General features: G+C 37.5%; 1 protein-coding gene across 1 annotated transcript in view; it reads left to right on the forward strand.

Annotated features, from left to right (window-relative positions):
- The window catches only part of Trhde (thyrotropin releasing hormone degrading enzyme), a 401,117-nt gene that overhangs the window by 342,077 nt on the left and 40,021 nt on the right, over positions 1-19,019 (forward strand). Inside the window, exon 13 of the mRNA XM_052165723.1 lies at positions 17,378-17,525. Within this exon, the coding sequence (XP_052021683.1) occupies positions 17,378-17,525 (148 nt within the window). The remainder of the gene's footprint in view (positions 1-17,377; positions 17,526-19,019) is intronic.

Genomic DNA, 19,019 nt, shown 5'->3' on the forward strand with positions numbered 1-19,019 from the left:
AAAAAGAGCTCTCTCTCTCTCTCTCTCTCTCTCTCTCTCTCTCTCTCTCTCTCTCTCTCTCTCTCTCTCTCTCTCCACTAACTTCACTTGACTTTTAAACAAATAACCGAAGATGGATTTTTTAGAATCAATTTTTAATGTGAGTTCATTTTAATATTCTACTTGACTCCCAGTTTTAAACTTTATTCTTATTCCTGTAGAATGAGTTCTCTCTAGATTTTCTTTGATTGCAATGACCTCATAACCTATTAGTTATTTTATATATAGCATAAAATCTTAAATATAAAAGTTACACACTAGCCAGGCAGTGCTTGCACACACCTTTGATCCCAGCACTTAGGAGTCAGAGGCAGGCAGTTTTCTGAGTTCAAGGCCAGCCTGGTCTACAGAGTGAGTACCAAAACAGCCAGAACTATTCAGATAAATCCTGTCTCAGAAAAAACAAAACAAAACAAAACAAAAAAAGTTACATGCTAATGCTGTGTTTAGAACTCCTGTTAAGTGGCTGAAAGTGTTACATGTGCCTTTGCAGAAACACACTCATGTGATATTGAGAGCATTTTAACATTTAATAAGACCTTCACCTACATGTTTTTATTAAATCTTACATGATTGAAATATGCACATTTCATACAGTTGTTACTTATATGAATCTACTCATCATTTTCTTACTTGTATTACAAAATTTTATCAAGTATACTAAAATACCCTAAACTTGAAAAATATAACTCCAGACCATTTCCTAGAAAAATATGTCACATATATGTGGTGATTATCCAACATACATGTTAGGTACTTTAAAAACTAATGTATAGCCTGGAAAAATTGGCTCAATGGGTAAAGTCACTTGCTGCAAAACTTGATAACCTGAGGTCATTCCCTGGAACAAACATGAGAGAAGGAAAACCTAATTCCTGAATTTAACACACACAGACATATAGACACAGCACAGACACACACACACACACACACACACACACACACACACAGAGAACATGATGAAGGGAAACAAACAAAAACAATAACAGGGAAGGTTCATGTTTTAGCAATACTGACAGTTTCCCTCAGTCTATAAGTTGATGTTTAAAAAATTATTGTAGGAAAGGCATAATACTCTATATGTGGTATGATACCATCCATACCAAGTGTTAGGTGGTTTCAGTAATTGCTAACAGCCACTCGGCAAAAGTTAGTACTTTGGGAATAATTTCCAGAGTTCCCACAGTAAAGTGGTTGGAAGAGATGCACATAAAAGATAAAAATCACAACAAAATCAACATGAGAAAGTATTAAATTTAAGTTAAAAGGCATTATGACAATCTGCTCCAAATTTTAGACTAAAATACATGCTCTGATTTCAAATGTCTAGATCAGGGTTTCTCAACCTTCCTACAATTTATTTATTTATTTATTTTTTTATGTCCTGGTGACTTCTAACCATCAAATTATTTCATTGCTACTTCAAAACTGTAATTATGCTGCTGTTGTGAACCATAATGTGACTATCTGATATTTTGACCCACACATTAAGAAACACTGGTCTAAATAGAGGGGGAAAGAACAGACTCTGGCAGCGGAAAGAACAGAAGGGCAATGATATCAACCAACCAGACCCTTCTGAGCTCCCAGGGACTAAGCCATCAACCAAGGGGTACACATGGCTCCAGCTGCACTTGTAGCAGAGGACGGCCTTGTCAGGCATCTATGGGAGGAGAGGTCCTTGGTCCTATGGAGGTTGGACAGATGCCCCAGAATAGAGAAATAGAGGGAGAGTAGGTGAGAGTGGATTAGGCGGGGGAGTATCCTCATGGAGGCAGAAGGGAGGGGGGATGAGATAGGAGTTTTCTCGGGGAGGGGGAACTGAGAAGGGGAATAACATTTGAAATGTAGATAAAGAATGCATTTTAAAGAGAGAGAGAGAGAGAGAGAGAGAGAGAGAGAGAGAGAGAGAGAGAGAGAGAGAGAGAGAGAAAGTACAGACTCAAGGTTCAGGTGACTTAGAATAGAAAGGTCCTTTCACTCATGTGTTCCCTTCGTCAACCCACTTCACTCTTTTATGGGATCCTCTTTAAAGCATGTAACTCTGAATTACGCCACTAATGAGAGTTTAGGAAGGAGCAGCCTCCGTGCCAACTGTACTGTAGGAGAGAAGCCTTGGTCCCCCCTGCAGACTCTGCCTCGCTTTGTGAAGAACCCACAAGCAACGTGGACACGCAAGTGTCTTTCCACTAAGATTTCTTTACCCAAAAGTCCTTGGAGACTCTCAGTGTGGGATCCAAGCCCCTAGTCAGCACATTTGAATATTGTAGCACGTATTTTTCCCTGTTAACAGCTATTAACAATCTTGTGAACTTTATTGTATTACATAGTTAGTCAAAAGCAACTTGTATTTTGCTTAGAAAATGTAAGATAAAGTTATATATAATATGTCTACATTTATATTCCAAAATAGAAATAACATGAGACTTTCTAAGATGTCTAAAATAGAAATTTTATGTGGGGCTTCTTCAAAGCCACATATGTTCTAGGCTATTTTTCCTTATATAATGCCACAACGGAGGAGGTAAAGGAAAAGAAACTTGTAATCTCTCCTTTTTTTCTTAAAATACAGTGTTCTTAAAAATACCATTTATTTCAGACAGTTACTAAATAGAAATTTAATCAGATAAAATTAACACTAATCACCCTTTTACAATTATTTATTATTGCTAGCATTGTAGCAAGAAAAGGAAGAAAGATTAATATATTCTCTAATGCTATATCTTTAACAATGCTTTTCATCAACACACACACACACATATATATATATATATTCAAAATTACCTATGACTTTTAAAATTTTTACTTCAGAGTCTATGTAGCTCAGGCTAGCACAGAAGTAACAAAACCTCTGTTTCAGTCTATGAAGATTACAACTGTGTGCCCTCATGTCTGACTAGGGGCTGTTTTAGTTTTAATATGTAGCCCTTTGGCCAAACTGGAATTGTCTCAGTTACAACAAGACAGAGTTAACGTACAGAGAAACATATAAGCAATTTTAATATTCTAGTCAGTACAAGATTTGTTTCACATCTGCCTACTTTCCTAGGATATAAATCACTTACAGCAGCGGTGCCTAATTTTGAGGACATGTGGAGCTCAAAAGCACCGATGTGCCGGAGCATAAGCAGAATAGTCTACGGATGACGACTCAAAGTGCCCTGAGCAATACTGTGCAGGAGGGCGCTGCCGCCGTCAACAGTCCTCTCGAAACTGCGTTAGCAGGACCAATTATTTTTGCTTTGTTTCGTTATATTTATTTGAGTAAAGTAAAACATACATATTTATTTTCTTCTAATTCCTCAGTACCAACTGCAAGCAGCAGTAGCACTCTACAGACTCCATAAAAAAAGGAAGAAAGACAAGAGAGATTTATAAAATCAAACAAACAAAAATCTCTGCGTGTGTATAAATGCAGTCTAAAGATAGACACAGTGCCGAGTCAGAAACAGCACATAATAGCAAATCTAGTCGGTTAGGAGTCAAGGCAAAGGCATATTCTGAGAGCAGATGAAAGCATCTGCAGGTCGTTTCATTTAGTTTTTAAATTTTTATTAGATATATTCTTTATTTACATTTCAAATGTTGTTCCCTTTCCTGGTATCCTCCCCAAAATCCCATATCCCATTCCCCCACCCCTCGTTCACCAACTCACCCACTCCCACTTCCCTGTTCTGGCATTCCCCTACACTGCTGCATCGAGCCTTCTCAGGCCCAAGGTCCCTTTGATGTCCAACAAGGCCATCCTCTGCTGCATATGCACCTGGAGCCACGGGTCCCTCCATGTGTCCTCTTTGGTTGGTGGTTTAGTCCCTGGGGCATAGTACCCTACCACGTTATAAGCCATACCACTAACAGGACTTCCTCCCTTGGAATATTGACCTCTGGAGATACGCAGTGCTGAATCTTTCTCCCCAAGGAACAGCAGGAAAAAAATTACTTAAGCCTGTTAGGGAAGACATGTAAAACCTTCATTTTCGTGGGAGGCAGAGGGTAGGAGTGGTGGGGAGGAAGATACACATGTGGCAGTTGGCTTGGCAACCCTAAACTGAGGCAGCTGGAAGGAACAATTACATGCTAAATCACCACAATGAGGACCTGGAAAATACAGGGTTGAACTGTGCATCACACCACTTGCTCGCCTATCTGAAATGGGAGGAGGGAGAAGAGATATGCCCCTAAACAGATGGAACCACTGATTGGATCAGAACCGAGTCTGAAATAACAACCCTAAGCGGAAACTACGTCTGCCCCAGTCTATTCACCACAACGGCTCTCTAGCCGTGCTCCATCAGCAGGCACTCACGTCTTCTAAAACTCCCTTTCAAATATGAGTGCTAATGACGTCAACCCGGAAGGGAAGGCGTGCAGCTCGAGAAACATGGCAGGAGAAAACGGGGTCAGTAATTACAATCGGGGCAGAATTTTACACCATGCAAAAAAGAAGTATTTCTATCTTTTCTATTAAGATAGAAAAGAATTAAAGCAAAGAAATGTGGCTCCTATGAAGGGACAGTTTGAAGAAAGCAAGCAGAAGAACTTGGAAGAGAGGACTCCTTAGGAGAGAGTCTAAGGACATTCTGATCTAATTGAGACAATGTTTCTGTTGATGGAGAGTTAAGGTATTGAAGCTCATTTTAAGTCGTGTGGAGCACACCATTTTCTTCATCTTCTTTAGCTCAAACTATTCATTTTCAAAGAACATTGCCATCATGGAAATGTTTCTGGGGCTCAGTCTTGCACTGGTCTTGCATGAATCACAGCCGGTGCTATGACGTCATGAGAGACATGTCCAGGAGAACACCTTCCAGAGCCCTGTTCCCTTCCTCTAGCCTTATGTCTTTCTGCCGTTGTTCTCACGTGTTGGTAGAGGTGAGGTCGATGACCATTTTAGGACTGAGTGGTAACTATTCTCTTATTCTCAGTACTTTGATCCACGGATAGTTTTTGCACTAATCATTGCCAAGTGCAAAAGGCTGAGCACACTAATATATTGAGATTGGGGAACTCCCAGGCCCCTCGCTGTTAAAGGTGATAGGAAATCAGTTTCTTCAGTGGTGTAGCCACTGGTTAGTTGCCTATACTCCATGAAATGAATAACCCCACCCATGACCACACAAGCAATCCTAATTGAGTTAAGTGGAGTTTTAAAACATTTTAAAAAGCTGTGAACATAGAAGGTGAAGAGGAAGACAGAAAGAGTTATGACTTAATGACTTTAGTTATGTGATTTAATGCATTATCTACACACGTGAAACAATTGAAGAATGAATAACATTAAAATGCTTTCTTATTTTGACATATTTTATCCAAAATTTTTACTACTCAATATGAAATGTAATTTTTTTTCGTGAACACGATTGCTTTGCTAGCATTACAAACTAAGTGGCTGTGTAAAGGGCTTTACTAAGATTCTAGAATTTTCATATAACTGCTGATCTTTAACTGGAATTAAGTCCCTATTTTTAGGTATTTTATATTAAAAGATTATCGAGCTTACATGTGAGAATTTGAACAAGATACATTTTTAAAACACTAATATGATTTTTGTGCAACAGATGACCATGTGATTTTAGAGCCATATTTTGGAATCACATGAATAATTTTTCCAAAGTAGTAGGCACATTTTCATTGTCGTCTTTCATTTTTATCCTGATAACTGGAAATGAAGGTAAATTCTCAGGCTGTAAAATAGGCTCAGCCATGGGGCTGTTATTAAAATTAATGAGTGTCGCTGTTGGAATGCAGCAAATCTATATTGCTAATGGCCTCTAAGTGTTAATCAACGTTAAACAGAACATCATCATCATCATCATCATCATCATCATTTTTCTCTAGTTTTAGGTGAACATCATCAAAATTAGAGAAAATCAAGGAAAAGTTAAGGTCTCCTACTTTCTGGCATACACATCCAGCATTAATTAAATACTTCTACCCCACTTACTGTGTGTTGGATGGCTGTCCCCGGAAGCTACAGTGGAAACAGAGAAAGTTATAGAACAATTAGAAATGCTGACTTTCAGATAAGCCTCCTTTCAGAGTATGCTGTAATGTTCCAAGCAAAATATTTCGGAGCATACAAAACAAAGATATGTTATGATATTGTGTAGAGCTGGCAGTGGATTTCAGGTAATTTCAATGTATTTGCATTCTATAAATTTTAATTCTCAGGTCAATCTCAAACTCGATGTATAACTTCTTCCCTGAGTTGTTACCATCATTTTGATGCTACCATTTACCTTATAGTACTTGTGTCTCCATAATTGTATTTGGTATTGTTCTTTATTTCTTCTGGTCGTTGATTCGTACCATAATAAGTATAAACTAGTCAAAACATAACTGCCATGCCTGCTTGTCTGAAGGTGATTACAAGCGGGCACATGTATTTTGTCTCTTGACATATCTTTTCCTATATTGTGAATTATATATTTGAAGTCCCTTTTCTATCTCGGTGGCAATAAAAGAGTATTTTTACTTTCCCCATTTCATCTGTAACGACTCTGGCTAGCTCTCACCTCTAATTTGGTATGGAGCATAATATTCGGAGAGGTGGGAAAATATCACTTTAAGTCATAAAGAGTTAGATTAGCTATTTCATTTCTCTGTAGGTACAGAATATTTTACTAAGATTATAGAAGGGGAAATGCATAGCACACACAGGAGGTGGATTCTTCCCTGTCCCCTTTCCATCACTTTGTATTGCTCGGAAACTGTTTCTTTGATGTGCTTCTCTATAGCAAATGTCAGCTATCTGGTTTAAGAGATGTGAGGATGATAGCCCATTAATTGTTATTAAACTTTTAAAAAGTGCTGTATTTTCATGCATGCAATAAAACAAAATGTTTAAGACTAAAAATAATAGATAAGTTTTCCATGTGGTGTGCAGTTGTGCGTGAGACAGGTGATGGAATACTTTGGAATATTCTGCTTACTGATAACCATGTCAATCTTCTCATTTTGGTTGTTATCTTTGTGGCCCCCAGCATGCTGTCAGCCCCGCTTCCCACTCCTGATTTAAGTACGTGATTCAAAATGACTTTGGAGAGTTGTGATGCTCAGGGATTTATGGGAATTGGTGTGTGGAATCCACACCGCTGTACAGCAACCCTGTCACTTTTGTGCCAGAGCCTGTTTGACTGGTCTGTGATTTATGAACGAGATAATTCAGAGTAGTGTAATGATTTTCCCTTGGCAATTACACTTTCATTTGGTGCTTTGTCCCTAAGGGGAAAATGGTCATGTTGGGTTCTGTACATGGGTTTAGTAGCTTGATGGAAGGAACAAATCAAGTTTGGAATACAGATGTTGAACATGTGGCTGCTGAAGTCTAGTTCTAGGTCTCCATTCCAAAAGCTGTCCATTTTTGAGCAGCTCTTTACAGTTTACAAAATGCTCTCACACTTCTTTCCTTTTGTCCTCCCGGACTCTAGAGGTTGATGTTCAAATAACAACTATACTGATGCTTCTGGAGATAACTGGTGGTGGACTATTTTGAGATTCCCTTCTGAGATTTTTAGGTGAGCTGGACTGTCTTTGGGTTTCTCTCCAGGACTTAAAACTTCTTCAAGTAGGGTTAGGAATATCATGGACATCCTAAAAAACATTGGTTTAAATACTAACATTACCTTCATTTAAAATAAGACCCTAGAGCATTAGGTAATCTTTCAGAGTCTGTTTGGAACTGTGCATTGGGTATACTAAGAATATTTTAGGTTTTGATTACACAATGCATATACAGAACTAACAGCTAAATGGATACACACAGAGTGTGAATATGTGTTGGTGATTCCTCTGTGTATGTGTGTGTGTGTGTGTGTGTGTGTGTACGTATGTTTGGTTACCTTCTCTTTTTGTTTGGGACAAGTTGCTGTTTGACAAAGATTGAGAACATTTGCTTAGAGATTTACTAAGAGGTATGGCTATATGTTAGCGTCTACCTTAATAATATGAATTTAGGTAATCTGTCTGTCTAGAACATGCAAACCATCATATACATGTAGACTTTACTCCAGGATCTGAAGGATACATTAAACCAAAATACTGAACAATGGTGGATTAAACCTATTTTTTCCAGCAGAACAGTATTACAACAAATCCTCAGGCCCTTCTGAAAAGTTTTGATGGAAGGAAAAAATATAGAGGTTTAATATTTGAATGCTCATGTGCATAATAATCAAATTTATATGAAAAGCAAAACTTTCAACCAACTTCACACAAAGAAGATATGCCAGGTTATTTTTTAAGTTATTTTGTTTGAGGAATATTTTCTCTCTTCAAGTTTCCTGTTATTCACAGATTTCTCTCAATGCATTCCTATAGAAAGTTAGAAGACTCCCTGCTTTACGGGCCTTTAGTTAAATGATTTGATATCCTTGTGGCAGTAAACCAAACCTCTGCAAAATCTTCCTTTTATTATTATGATTTATTTATTTTATTCCCTTGTAGCTTCTTACTTTATTAGAAAATTTCACAACAAAATAAACAGAACTGAATATAGATTTAGGAATTCTGTTTCTTGTGGAAATCATAAACCATCTTTAAAATGTTCTTATATTCAATCAATTTATTTATTCAATTTAAATTTCCTATTAATTCTACTAATTAGCCCAGATAGAAATATGTACTTTCTGGGATACAGTGTATTTCATTTTAAAATAAATTTCCTCATCAATTAAAGTATTTTTTAAATTTTTTTATTGGATATTTCATTTATTTACATTTCAAATGTTATCCTTTTTCCTAGTTTCCCCTCCAGAAAAACGCTATCCCATCCTCCCTCCCCCTGCTTCTATGAGGGTGGTCCCCCACTCACACACCAACTTCTGCTTCACAGCCCTGGAATTCCCCTACGCTGCACTCACTGATGAGTGAACATTAGCCCAAAAGCTCGGAATACCTAAAATTAAAGGATATATTATTGGTCTCCCCACCCACATCATCAGATTTGCAAGGAGAACACTGAGACATCTTCGTTTCTGATACCTTCAAAAGCAAGTCTTTTGCTTGGAAAATGTCAAAAAGTCAGTGGCTGTGTCATCCATTTCACTTACTAAATATAACATTTCCAAGCCAGCGTATCATGAGCAGATCAATGGGGAAACCATAATTAGCTTCGTTCTTATCTGGAAAGATAAGGCGGCACGTTTGAGTTTGCCTTCCACAGCCGCCAGAGTCAGGCTCTTAAAGTGTACATCAGAGCTCCTCATTCTCCAGCTCCAAAGTTGTGGCCACTTTTATCACACATGAGAAACAATCCCAGCTCCCGCTGTGCACTGGGTGTAGATGACCACATGACGTGTGCAGACTCTTGGGTAGAGTGTCTATGCTACGTATCTCACTCATATCGTATAGAATTCTATCGAGCCACTGCAGAAGGCTGCTGAAGAGTTAGATAAAGTTCAAGGAAGATGGATTTCACTCTGTCTGCGCCCTCTCTACAGGACAGTACTACCCAGCATGCACCAGGGCTCAGCAACTCTGCTGTGGCCGGGCCAGTGTACTTTGGCCATGAGGCTATCGAAAGGTGCTTGCAAAAGCTAGGTGAGGACAACCTGCAGAACAAGCTGAACTCTTTCAATATTAATTACAGATGTGAATCTATTTTCCTAGTAAGTTAATAAAGCACATATAGATAAAAACTACTGAAGAAAAACATCCAGGAACATATCAAAATGTCTGGATGATTTTTGTTTTTGTTTTGTTTTTTTGTTTTGTTTTGCTTTTTGGAGACAGAAAGGATTTATTTTAGATTACATCTTATACTCCATCATTAGGGAAACCAGTATACAAACATGAGTCTAGAAAATCTGGACAGTCTTGAACTTATTTATTTTTAATGTGAGTCTCTCTTTTGTTAGTGTCTATATGCATTTTATGCATAGGGGAAACCAGGAGAGGGGATAACATTTAAAATGTAAATAAAGAAAATATCTAATAAAAATAAACGAAAAAAATTACAGACACAGAGAGAGACACACCCAAAGAAAAAGAGACAGAAAGACAGAGACAGAGATGAAGGCTTGCTCATAACCACCAGATGATTTTGATGGGCACTTAAGATAGGCCAGTCTATTTTGCTTTTCTGTAATCTCTATTTAACTTCTGCTGACCCAAAACATTGTCTTCCGGCCAGTTTTCCAATTTGATGAACCTTCAATTTAAATATTATTAACTTACAATGCTGATAAGAATAAAGGGGAGGAAATTAATTTATTCCCTGCTGTTTATGATTGCAAGTGAAAGGTCACATTTTTAGCCAATGTAATGGAACCGTTGAATTACACAACCCCTTCTGACTTGAATCCTGAGGTCTCTACCACACCGCCAGTGATAAATATAGTGTCCCACTGTACTTTTTGCTCTTGTCTCTATGAAAACAAAAACCTGTCATAAGCAACTTAAGAAAGGAAGAATGCATTTTAACTCACGGTTTCAGAGGTCCTCTGTTCATCATAATAAAGACAACTTGGTAGCTGTAGCAACAGCAGCCACAGCGGCAGCATCTGATGAGGTGGAAAGTTGTGACTGCCCGTTTCCACAGCTCAGAGCAAAAGACAGAAAGCGTAGGTTGCAACGAGAGAAGCACATAAGACATTTGAAAGCCCACCTGTAGTGACACACTACTCTCTCTGAGACCCCACAATGGAACGATGACACAACCTCCCAAATAGTGCCACCAGCTGGCTGGGATATTTTGGGCTGAACCCTCCCTGCTCCCACCCCCACCCCAACACTAGCCTGCTTTACTTTGAACTTCTATAATAGCTTATTATATTATATTAATTATTTTTGGTTCTAATTCAAACATAGTAAATGCAAATAAATGTGGAAAGGGAGAAAAAAAGTAAGAAAGGAGGGATGGAAGGAAGGAGTCAAACTTAATTGAAAATGGAATGTCTAATATGACAGTCTTGCTTTCAGGAAGATACTTTGCTGATCGGCAAGAACAGAGATGCTCACTGAATGGTCCTGTCCTCTCCTTACTCATGAAGCTATTGTGTTTTTCTATAGAACACAAAGAGCTATTGGCTAGATAACAATTAGTTAATTATCTATATGTGTCAATAATGGAGCAGATAGAGAAAATACTGTATCATTCTACTCAATGTTCCCATCTTCCTGCAACCCTTTCACTACTGAAAATATTTACCTTTGAGAAAATCATGATTATGTGTAAATTTAAGAAAACTTGGCAAATGCTCTTGATTTCTTTTAAAGTGACACAAGATTACTGGCATGATTTGAGGAATATCTATCAAGTTCCTATTTAGAGTCAGTTTTTGCTTTCAGGTATGGGCTAAAATAATGTATGGAACATGTTTTCCTTTGTAAAGGTGCTGACTCCAGTGAATTAAAAGGATAATTTGATAAAACATGGACATGTTCTATAATAATAGTTATTATTATTATTATTATTATTACTGAGATAGGAGTGCCCTGTGTAGCCCTGGTTTTCCTGGAACTCAGTGTAAAGACCAGGCTGGCATCAAACTCCAGATCTGCCTGTCCTTGATGGGATTAAAGGCATGTGCCACCATACCTGGCTTATACTAATTATTTATAATAGTTATAATAGAAGTTGGATCTAAGTGCTACAGAAGCCCAGAAGACAGTTCCCAAATCTTCACATTGGCTTACTTGAAGACTAGGAATGAGAGCAAGAGCAGGGAGAAATGTTTCTGGTACCACCTCTCATATTCTGAGCTTGAGGGAGCTACAGAAAGTTACTTCTTTTTTCATCTTTGAGGATAAGAGTTCAGCAAAGCATGGATTGTACATCTTTTTCCTCAAAAGCTGTACAATTGGCTGAATGAGGTACTCCTCCCCCCCATGATTTCTCTCCTTTATTCTATGCTCCGAGTGCTATTGGGGCTTTTATCTGAGCTATAAAATCTTTCTACAGGGAGTATAGAAACGTCATTTAATAATGAATATTAAAGAACAACAAAAAAGTAAATCTTTTCAATTGAGCATTTCAGCAACACTTAAAAATTTGTGCCTAAGGGACATGAATAGTGTCTTTTGTATTTTTCATATATTGTGAAATATGTAGTAAGTTGCTTATTAGCTTTAAATGATTTCTCGATTAAGCAGTAAATGTACATGTGAGTGAGTGAGTGTGTGTGTGTGTGTGTGTGTGCGCGTGTGTGTGAGTGTGAGCATGTGGGGAGAGGGGGTGGATTCAGAATATTCTGAGGATACTGCTTTCCAATCTGTGGATATGAAGCAAGGAAGAATAGATTATCTTTAAAAGAAAACCACTTTAGAAATAAGTTATTTGATGAGAGCTAGCCATCACTGTAGTTCCAAGAATTAACCTTCACAGGGATTCAGAGTAGTTTTGCAACAGCACCTCTGCATCCTACATGAAAATAACTAGTTAGGATCAGAGCATTTGAAAATTGGCCAATATAATCTGACTCTAATCTCCTTCTTATAAAAACGCTGTCGTGTATGCCTAGAGATATATTGCATCGCAAGCTCCAGCAAACTGGAAAGGGGGAAGGGGAAGCAGAGGAGGGAGAGGAAGGGCGTGGGGTCACAGAGGATGGAGAGGAAGGGCATGGGGCAATGGAGGATGGAGAGGAAGGGCGTGAAGCCACGGAGGATGGGGAAGCAGTAGTTTGATGCCTGTGGATAAGCTACGTCTTTAATGTTCCTCATTGCCTTGACTCTGGTTTCTAATGCCCACCCCCACCACAGCAGTGGAGGGACGTGGCATCAGATAAGACATTTCCCCAAATGTTAGTGAACACAATTACATGGGGGATATTCTTAAAACGTGCTATTCTCCCACACTCCACTTGCCACCGGTGATGTGAATTTAGGGAGAGTATTTCAACATCAGGACACCTGTATGCTCTCCACCGCGCTGATTTCTTCAGGCGGGTGTGGTGCTCCGTTCACTGGAATCCACACTTCCTATATTGATTTTATTATCGGTGGTAGTAATCACCGAATCATTACCAGCCAATTACACAAACACATCTAAGCCAGGTAACCAACATTATCTTCTACTATCTGTCATTTTGTAAACGAAGCCAATCATCTTCTTGGCCAATTAAGGGAAGCTACATATTTTGATCTAGCCGACTTAAATGCAAGTGTATTGAATTATGTAGTAGGTAATTACTTACATATGGTGGTAGTGTGGCAGAACGAGGGCAATTTGAGTATAATCTGCTTCGTATTCTCTTTCAAAACTTCATTAGAGAAGGTTAACTGCTTAAAAAAAAAATCCCAGATCTTGGCATGTTTGTGGGTTGAATAAAATAGTAGTTATTTTTGCTGGCATAATAGGTCTGTGATAGTCAAGTGGATTTGCTATGCAATTCTCCAGGGTTCCAGGGGAATATTAAATATAAAGTCACACTAACCCTGGCAGTGATTCACATTCATATTATGTTATTAGATTCTTGTCACGTGGCTATGCCTAACTCTTGGGAATACTAGGGACTATGGTCTCTCTAAGGGAGAAACGGGAAACTCAGGCTTGGCTGTGTGGTGGCACTATGGCCTGTCATAAGGCCTCAAACTGAAATTGCTCTGTTTCTGTATGTAAAATTAATTTCCTTGCCATGTGGGACTTAGACCAGGCTAGCCTCTCTTTTCTTCCCTTCCCATGTCACAGAATGCCTGATATCTTTAAATACCTACCTCTGAGTCCTGCCTCTCAGACTTACATATATTAGCAGTTAAAGAATAAAAGCACATCAACTAGAGGATGAAGTACATCAACTTTTTCAAGTTCTCAAAGTTGTAATTATTTTTAGCAGTTTATATTTGAAAATATATAGGAAAGCACTAAAATAGTTGGTGCCAAAAAGGTTTTGTTTTTGATTTTCTTTGTTTTTGTTTTAGGGTATTTTTTTATTTACATTTCAAATGTTTTCCCCTTTCCAGGTCTCCCTTTCTGGAAAACCCTATTTCATCCCCCCTCCCCCTGCCTCTATGAGGGTGCTCCCCCACCCACCCACCACTCCCATCTTTCTGCCCTGGCATTTCCCTACACTGGGGCATCGAATATCCTCAGGCCCAAGGGCTGCTCCCCCCACAAATGTCCAACAAGGCCATCCTCTGCCACATATGCTGCCAACGTCATGGGTCCCTCCATGTGTTCTTTGGTTGGTGGTCCAGTCCCTGGGAGCTCTGGGGGTCTGGCCTGTTGACACTGTTGCTCCCTTTTGTTTAAATTTGTTAGAGATGAGTGTGTGTGTGTGTGTGTGTGTGTGAGAGAGAGAGAGAGAGAGAGAGAGAGAGAGAGAGAGACAGAGAGAGAGACAGAGAGACAGAGACAGAGAGACAAAGACAGAAAGAGAGAGAATTGTCTATCTAAATATACAGAAGGCCTTAATTTTAAAATCAGCTTTAAGCCTCTTCTCCATTGCAGATCTATTTCTGTAACATCATTTTTTTTAATGTAGAAAATTGTATTACTCATAAAGTACATCAGATCTATGACATCTCTAGCTACAGTGACTGGCTAGGTTTTACAGTACCAGTCATGGTCAGTTCTAGCTTTTATACTTATGACCTGTATACAAAATGTATGTTGTCTCCAGTAATAGGTGCTTAAACCTCAAGTTCTAAAAGGAAAAGAAAGAAATGACAATATCCTGCACTGTTCCCCGAGATTCCCTGTATTCCTCTGATCAATGAGAAGAGGGGAAATTTCTCTGGAAAACAATCTTTAATTTAAAGCATACAATGTTATTAAAAATGATGTTCTTCTTTAGTGGCAACAAACTCAAGAAAGCAAAATGTAATTATTATTGAAAGAGAATCCTACCTAAAAGATAATGTTACTTATTTACATACTTTTATAATTAATTTGATGTTATTTATACAAGGAAATATAAATTGTGAAGGGTATTATTATAGATACTAGTGTGTTAAACAATAATTGCTGTTAGAAAATTCTGAAATGAGGGTTAGTTACATGAGTTAGGATTGATCATGAGTCATAGCTAAACTGAAATCCTTTGAATGACACAGATAATTTTATATCCTTTTGAGAAATATTCAAATGCAGCATCCAGGGTTAGTTTTTTAATCACAAATAATATAAGCACAGCAGTAGAACAATATTTACATATATTTGCTTTAGTATATTACATTGAGTACTAAATATTATGAAAAATATGTAAATGAGAATGGTAAATTTGCTTCTACCCTGACCACATTCTATTATGCACAAATAAATAATATTTCTCTATAGAAAAAACATAGATACAAACACCACAACCAGCTCAAGACTAAACTCTTCGGGCTGCAGAAATGGTCACTCGTTAGACCACTGGCTACTTTTCCAAAGGGTCCAGGTTTAATTCCCAGCCCCCCTTTATTACTCATAAAGTACATCAGATCTATGACATCTCTAGTCATGGTCAGTTCTAGCTTTGATACTTATGACCTGTATACAAAATGTATGTTGTCTCCGGCAATAGGTGCTTAACCCTCAAGTTCTAAAAGGAAAAGAAAGAAATGACAATATCTTTTTACAACCATCTGTAACTCCAGTTACAGGAAATTAAATGTCCTTTTCTGAGTTCTGTTGAACAAGGCACATATGTTATACACAGACATACATCAAGTCAAATACACACACACACACACACACAGAAAAAAAATAAGTATAATTTGGTTGCTTCCATATCTATCTATCTATCTATCTATCTATCTATCTATCATCTATCTATCTATCTATCTATGTCTCCATCTATCTATCTATCTATCTATCTATCTATCTATCTATCTATCTCTCCATCTATCTATGTCTCCATCTATGTATGTATGTATGTATGTATGTATGTATGTATCTATCTATCTATCTCTCCATCTATCTATGTCTCTATGTCTCTATGTCTCTATCTATCTATCTATCTATCTATCTATCTATCTATGTCTCCATCTATCTATCTATCTATCTATCTATCTATCTATTTATCTATGTCTCCATCTATCTATATCTCCATCTATCTATGTCTCTATCTATCTATGTCTCCATATATCTATGTCTCTATCTATCTATCTATCTATCATCTATCTATCTATCCACTTATCTATCTATCTATCTATCCATCGACTAAAAGTTTGCTTTTATGCAACTGTTGTCTTAGTGGACAATAGTGACAGAAAGAAGCAAACTTAACTCTGCTTCTTCTATAGCTCATTCCTATCATTCATGAGGGCTACTCTCTCATGTTTTTACCCAAATGCCCACTTCTAAGACCATTGCATGGAATATAAGCTCCTAGCATAAGAATTTGAGAATAAACCACTATTCAGATCATAGCAATAATTAAGCTAAAAGACAGTCTAATAAAATACATGATGTTGCTCATATATTTGAGACATCAAGGTTAAGATCATCTATTAGATACATCACTGCCATTTCACATTTCTATGTGATCCCTGGGAGATTCGAAATATACTAACTCTTTGGTTTCTTTATTCTATAGAACCCCCATAAATTATAGATAAAATGTAGTCACATGACCTTCCAATGCTTCATTTCCATATGTACTAAATACTTTTATATTTGAGCTGGCGAGATGGTGAGATGGGTAACGTATTTGCAATGTAAGTTTGATGACCTGAGTTAACTCTCCCTGCATCCTCCTCCTCAACTGAAAATCTTGATGTTGTAGCATATGTCAAAATATACACCTGAGGAAAAGGAGACAAAAAGGAGGCTTGCTGTGAACTCACAGGTCAACTGGCATGGCATTCAGAGTAGTGAGTAAGAGGAAACTGACACTCAAAGATACCTCCTGTCCTCCATATGTGCACTGTGGTATGCACACACCTGCAATAACACTGCAATATATACAAATACACACATACAAAACATAGAATCAAAAGTATTTATATTGTTACATGATGTATGCATTTAAAACATAAATCAATAGTTTAATGTTAGCCATCTTTTAGAGAACAATATGAATTAAAAGTCTTTACTTAGAACTTCAGGAAATCACAAGCTAGTGATCAATTACTTTCAATTACTTGTTTTACCTGAAGACTTTCTGTCAAGGAAATGCCTATTGGCTCAGTGCAAATTCCATAGTTCTCTCCTTTACAAAAACACATTCTGATGTGTTTGTATTCTTTAACTCTCTGACTCTGCATGCATTTTGTGGCGCTGGCACCCTAATAAGCCATGTTTTATTTTTTTTAAAAAAAAAAAGAGTAACTTTATTTTTATATCATTAAGTGCCCTTCCTCAGACTATGATGAATTTTGCTTTCTTTTATTTGCATAAGTAAAATCTTCACTTTTGCATTATTGTGTATCTTCTCCATATCTAATTATCATTAACTTTCTTTTGACTGTGCAGGGCAGGCTATTTGCCTCAGCACATTCCCCTAGAGATCATCCGATACCTGTCTGAGGAAAAGGATTTTCTTCCTTGGCACGCTGCCAGCCGAGCTCTTTATCCTCTGGATAAATTACTGGACCGCATGGAGAACTACAATATCTTCAATGTAAGGGTATAGAATTTCTTCTTTCTAATATTCCGAAGATAAAATATTTCCTCATTATGCACTCTGTGCAACTGAGTCTGAATCATTTCATTTCCTCTTGCCCGTTTAGGCTGTTATTTTTGTCCTGATTTTCTATGCAATACCGATGACAGTTATTTTAAAAAAGAAATTTAACACAAGCTACCTTTTATTCTGGCCTAAAAGTGTCAATTAAGCTTAAGTGCTTGAGAATTTAAGAAAGAATATACACGGCAAATCCATAAAGTTCAAACTTAACTTCTTCAGAGTTAAAGGGCTCTCTGTTCACAAAGGACTTAACCTGAGTAGAGAGATCCCCGAAAACTTAACAGAATATAGACAGTTTCAATAAAGATTCTTAGTCATTATTTTTATCCAAAAGGGCATGGTGAATTCAATGCATCTCCTTAATTAACAAGGATAAGATCAACATTGAGGCCAAAGCCCATCCATAATTGGGTCCAAGGGGATACAGGGCAGCAAACAACAGATAATCCAGGCAGACACGGAGGCATGACACACATTCCAAAATGGTACCTGACCAGATTTTCTAAGCTTAAAGCCCAGGAAACCAAAATTGTACTGCCAAGAGCACCTAATCGGATTCAGCGATCATTTTGAATAATATCAGGATTAACTACAGCTAATGAGCTTTTGATTCCTTGCTTTCTTATCACAGTTACTTCAGTGCACTGTAAATTTCTCTTCAGATATTTCAAGAACCTGGACTGTGCTGTATGAAGCGATCTTATGACTTCTGACACAATTAAGTCTATGAATTAACATACACAATAGAAATTACTCAATGATGGGCTGTCAGCGATTCCATATGTGTTTAGAGCTATCTAGGTTGTCTCATGCTCATTACAGATGCCTTGTCACCTCTATTTGCTTTTTCATACCCAAAGGCTTCATCAAAGTCACTCCATCAACTTACGGTTTTAAAATTGAGAATAATCATGGCTTGCCTGTTCATTGTTGTTAGTTTTGCATAAGCCTTTAGCAACAGACATGCAAAGAAATGTGTCAATTGAGTTAGGGGATAATGTTTATCTGCTAAAGAAAGTCTTATATTTCCCTCTTTCCCTAACAAAGAGATGCCAAAGTATGAAACTCCTAAAAAGGCAAAATACACTCTTGTGTATATTTATAATTTTAAGTAGTATGGTTCTGTTAGATTCCTCACTTATAGTAAAAGTTAAGCGATGTTCTTACTGTAATTTTAGTGCTTTCATTCCTTAGACAAAATTCTATGATTGTGTTAAAGTGAGGGAGAGCATATCTTACATTGGCATTGATATTTAAAAGCTTCATTGGTTGAACGGATTTTTGAAATTGTGATACTATATCACTGTATGAAAGTGTTATGTGCATCCTCTCTTCCATAATACTAGCCTATTGACTGGGTCAGTCTAACAGCTTTGCATTGAGTGGCCTCTATTGACACAAAATACACAAATATTAGTTGTTTCAGTT

This window comes from Apodemus sylvaticus, chromosome 20 (genome assembly GCF_947179515.1).
Source record: "Apodemus sylvaticus chromosome 20, mApoSyl1.1, whole genome shotgun sequence".
Lineage (NCBI taxonomy): Eukaryota > Metazoa > Chordata > Mammalia > Rodentia > Muridae > Apodemus > Apodemus sylvaticus.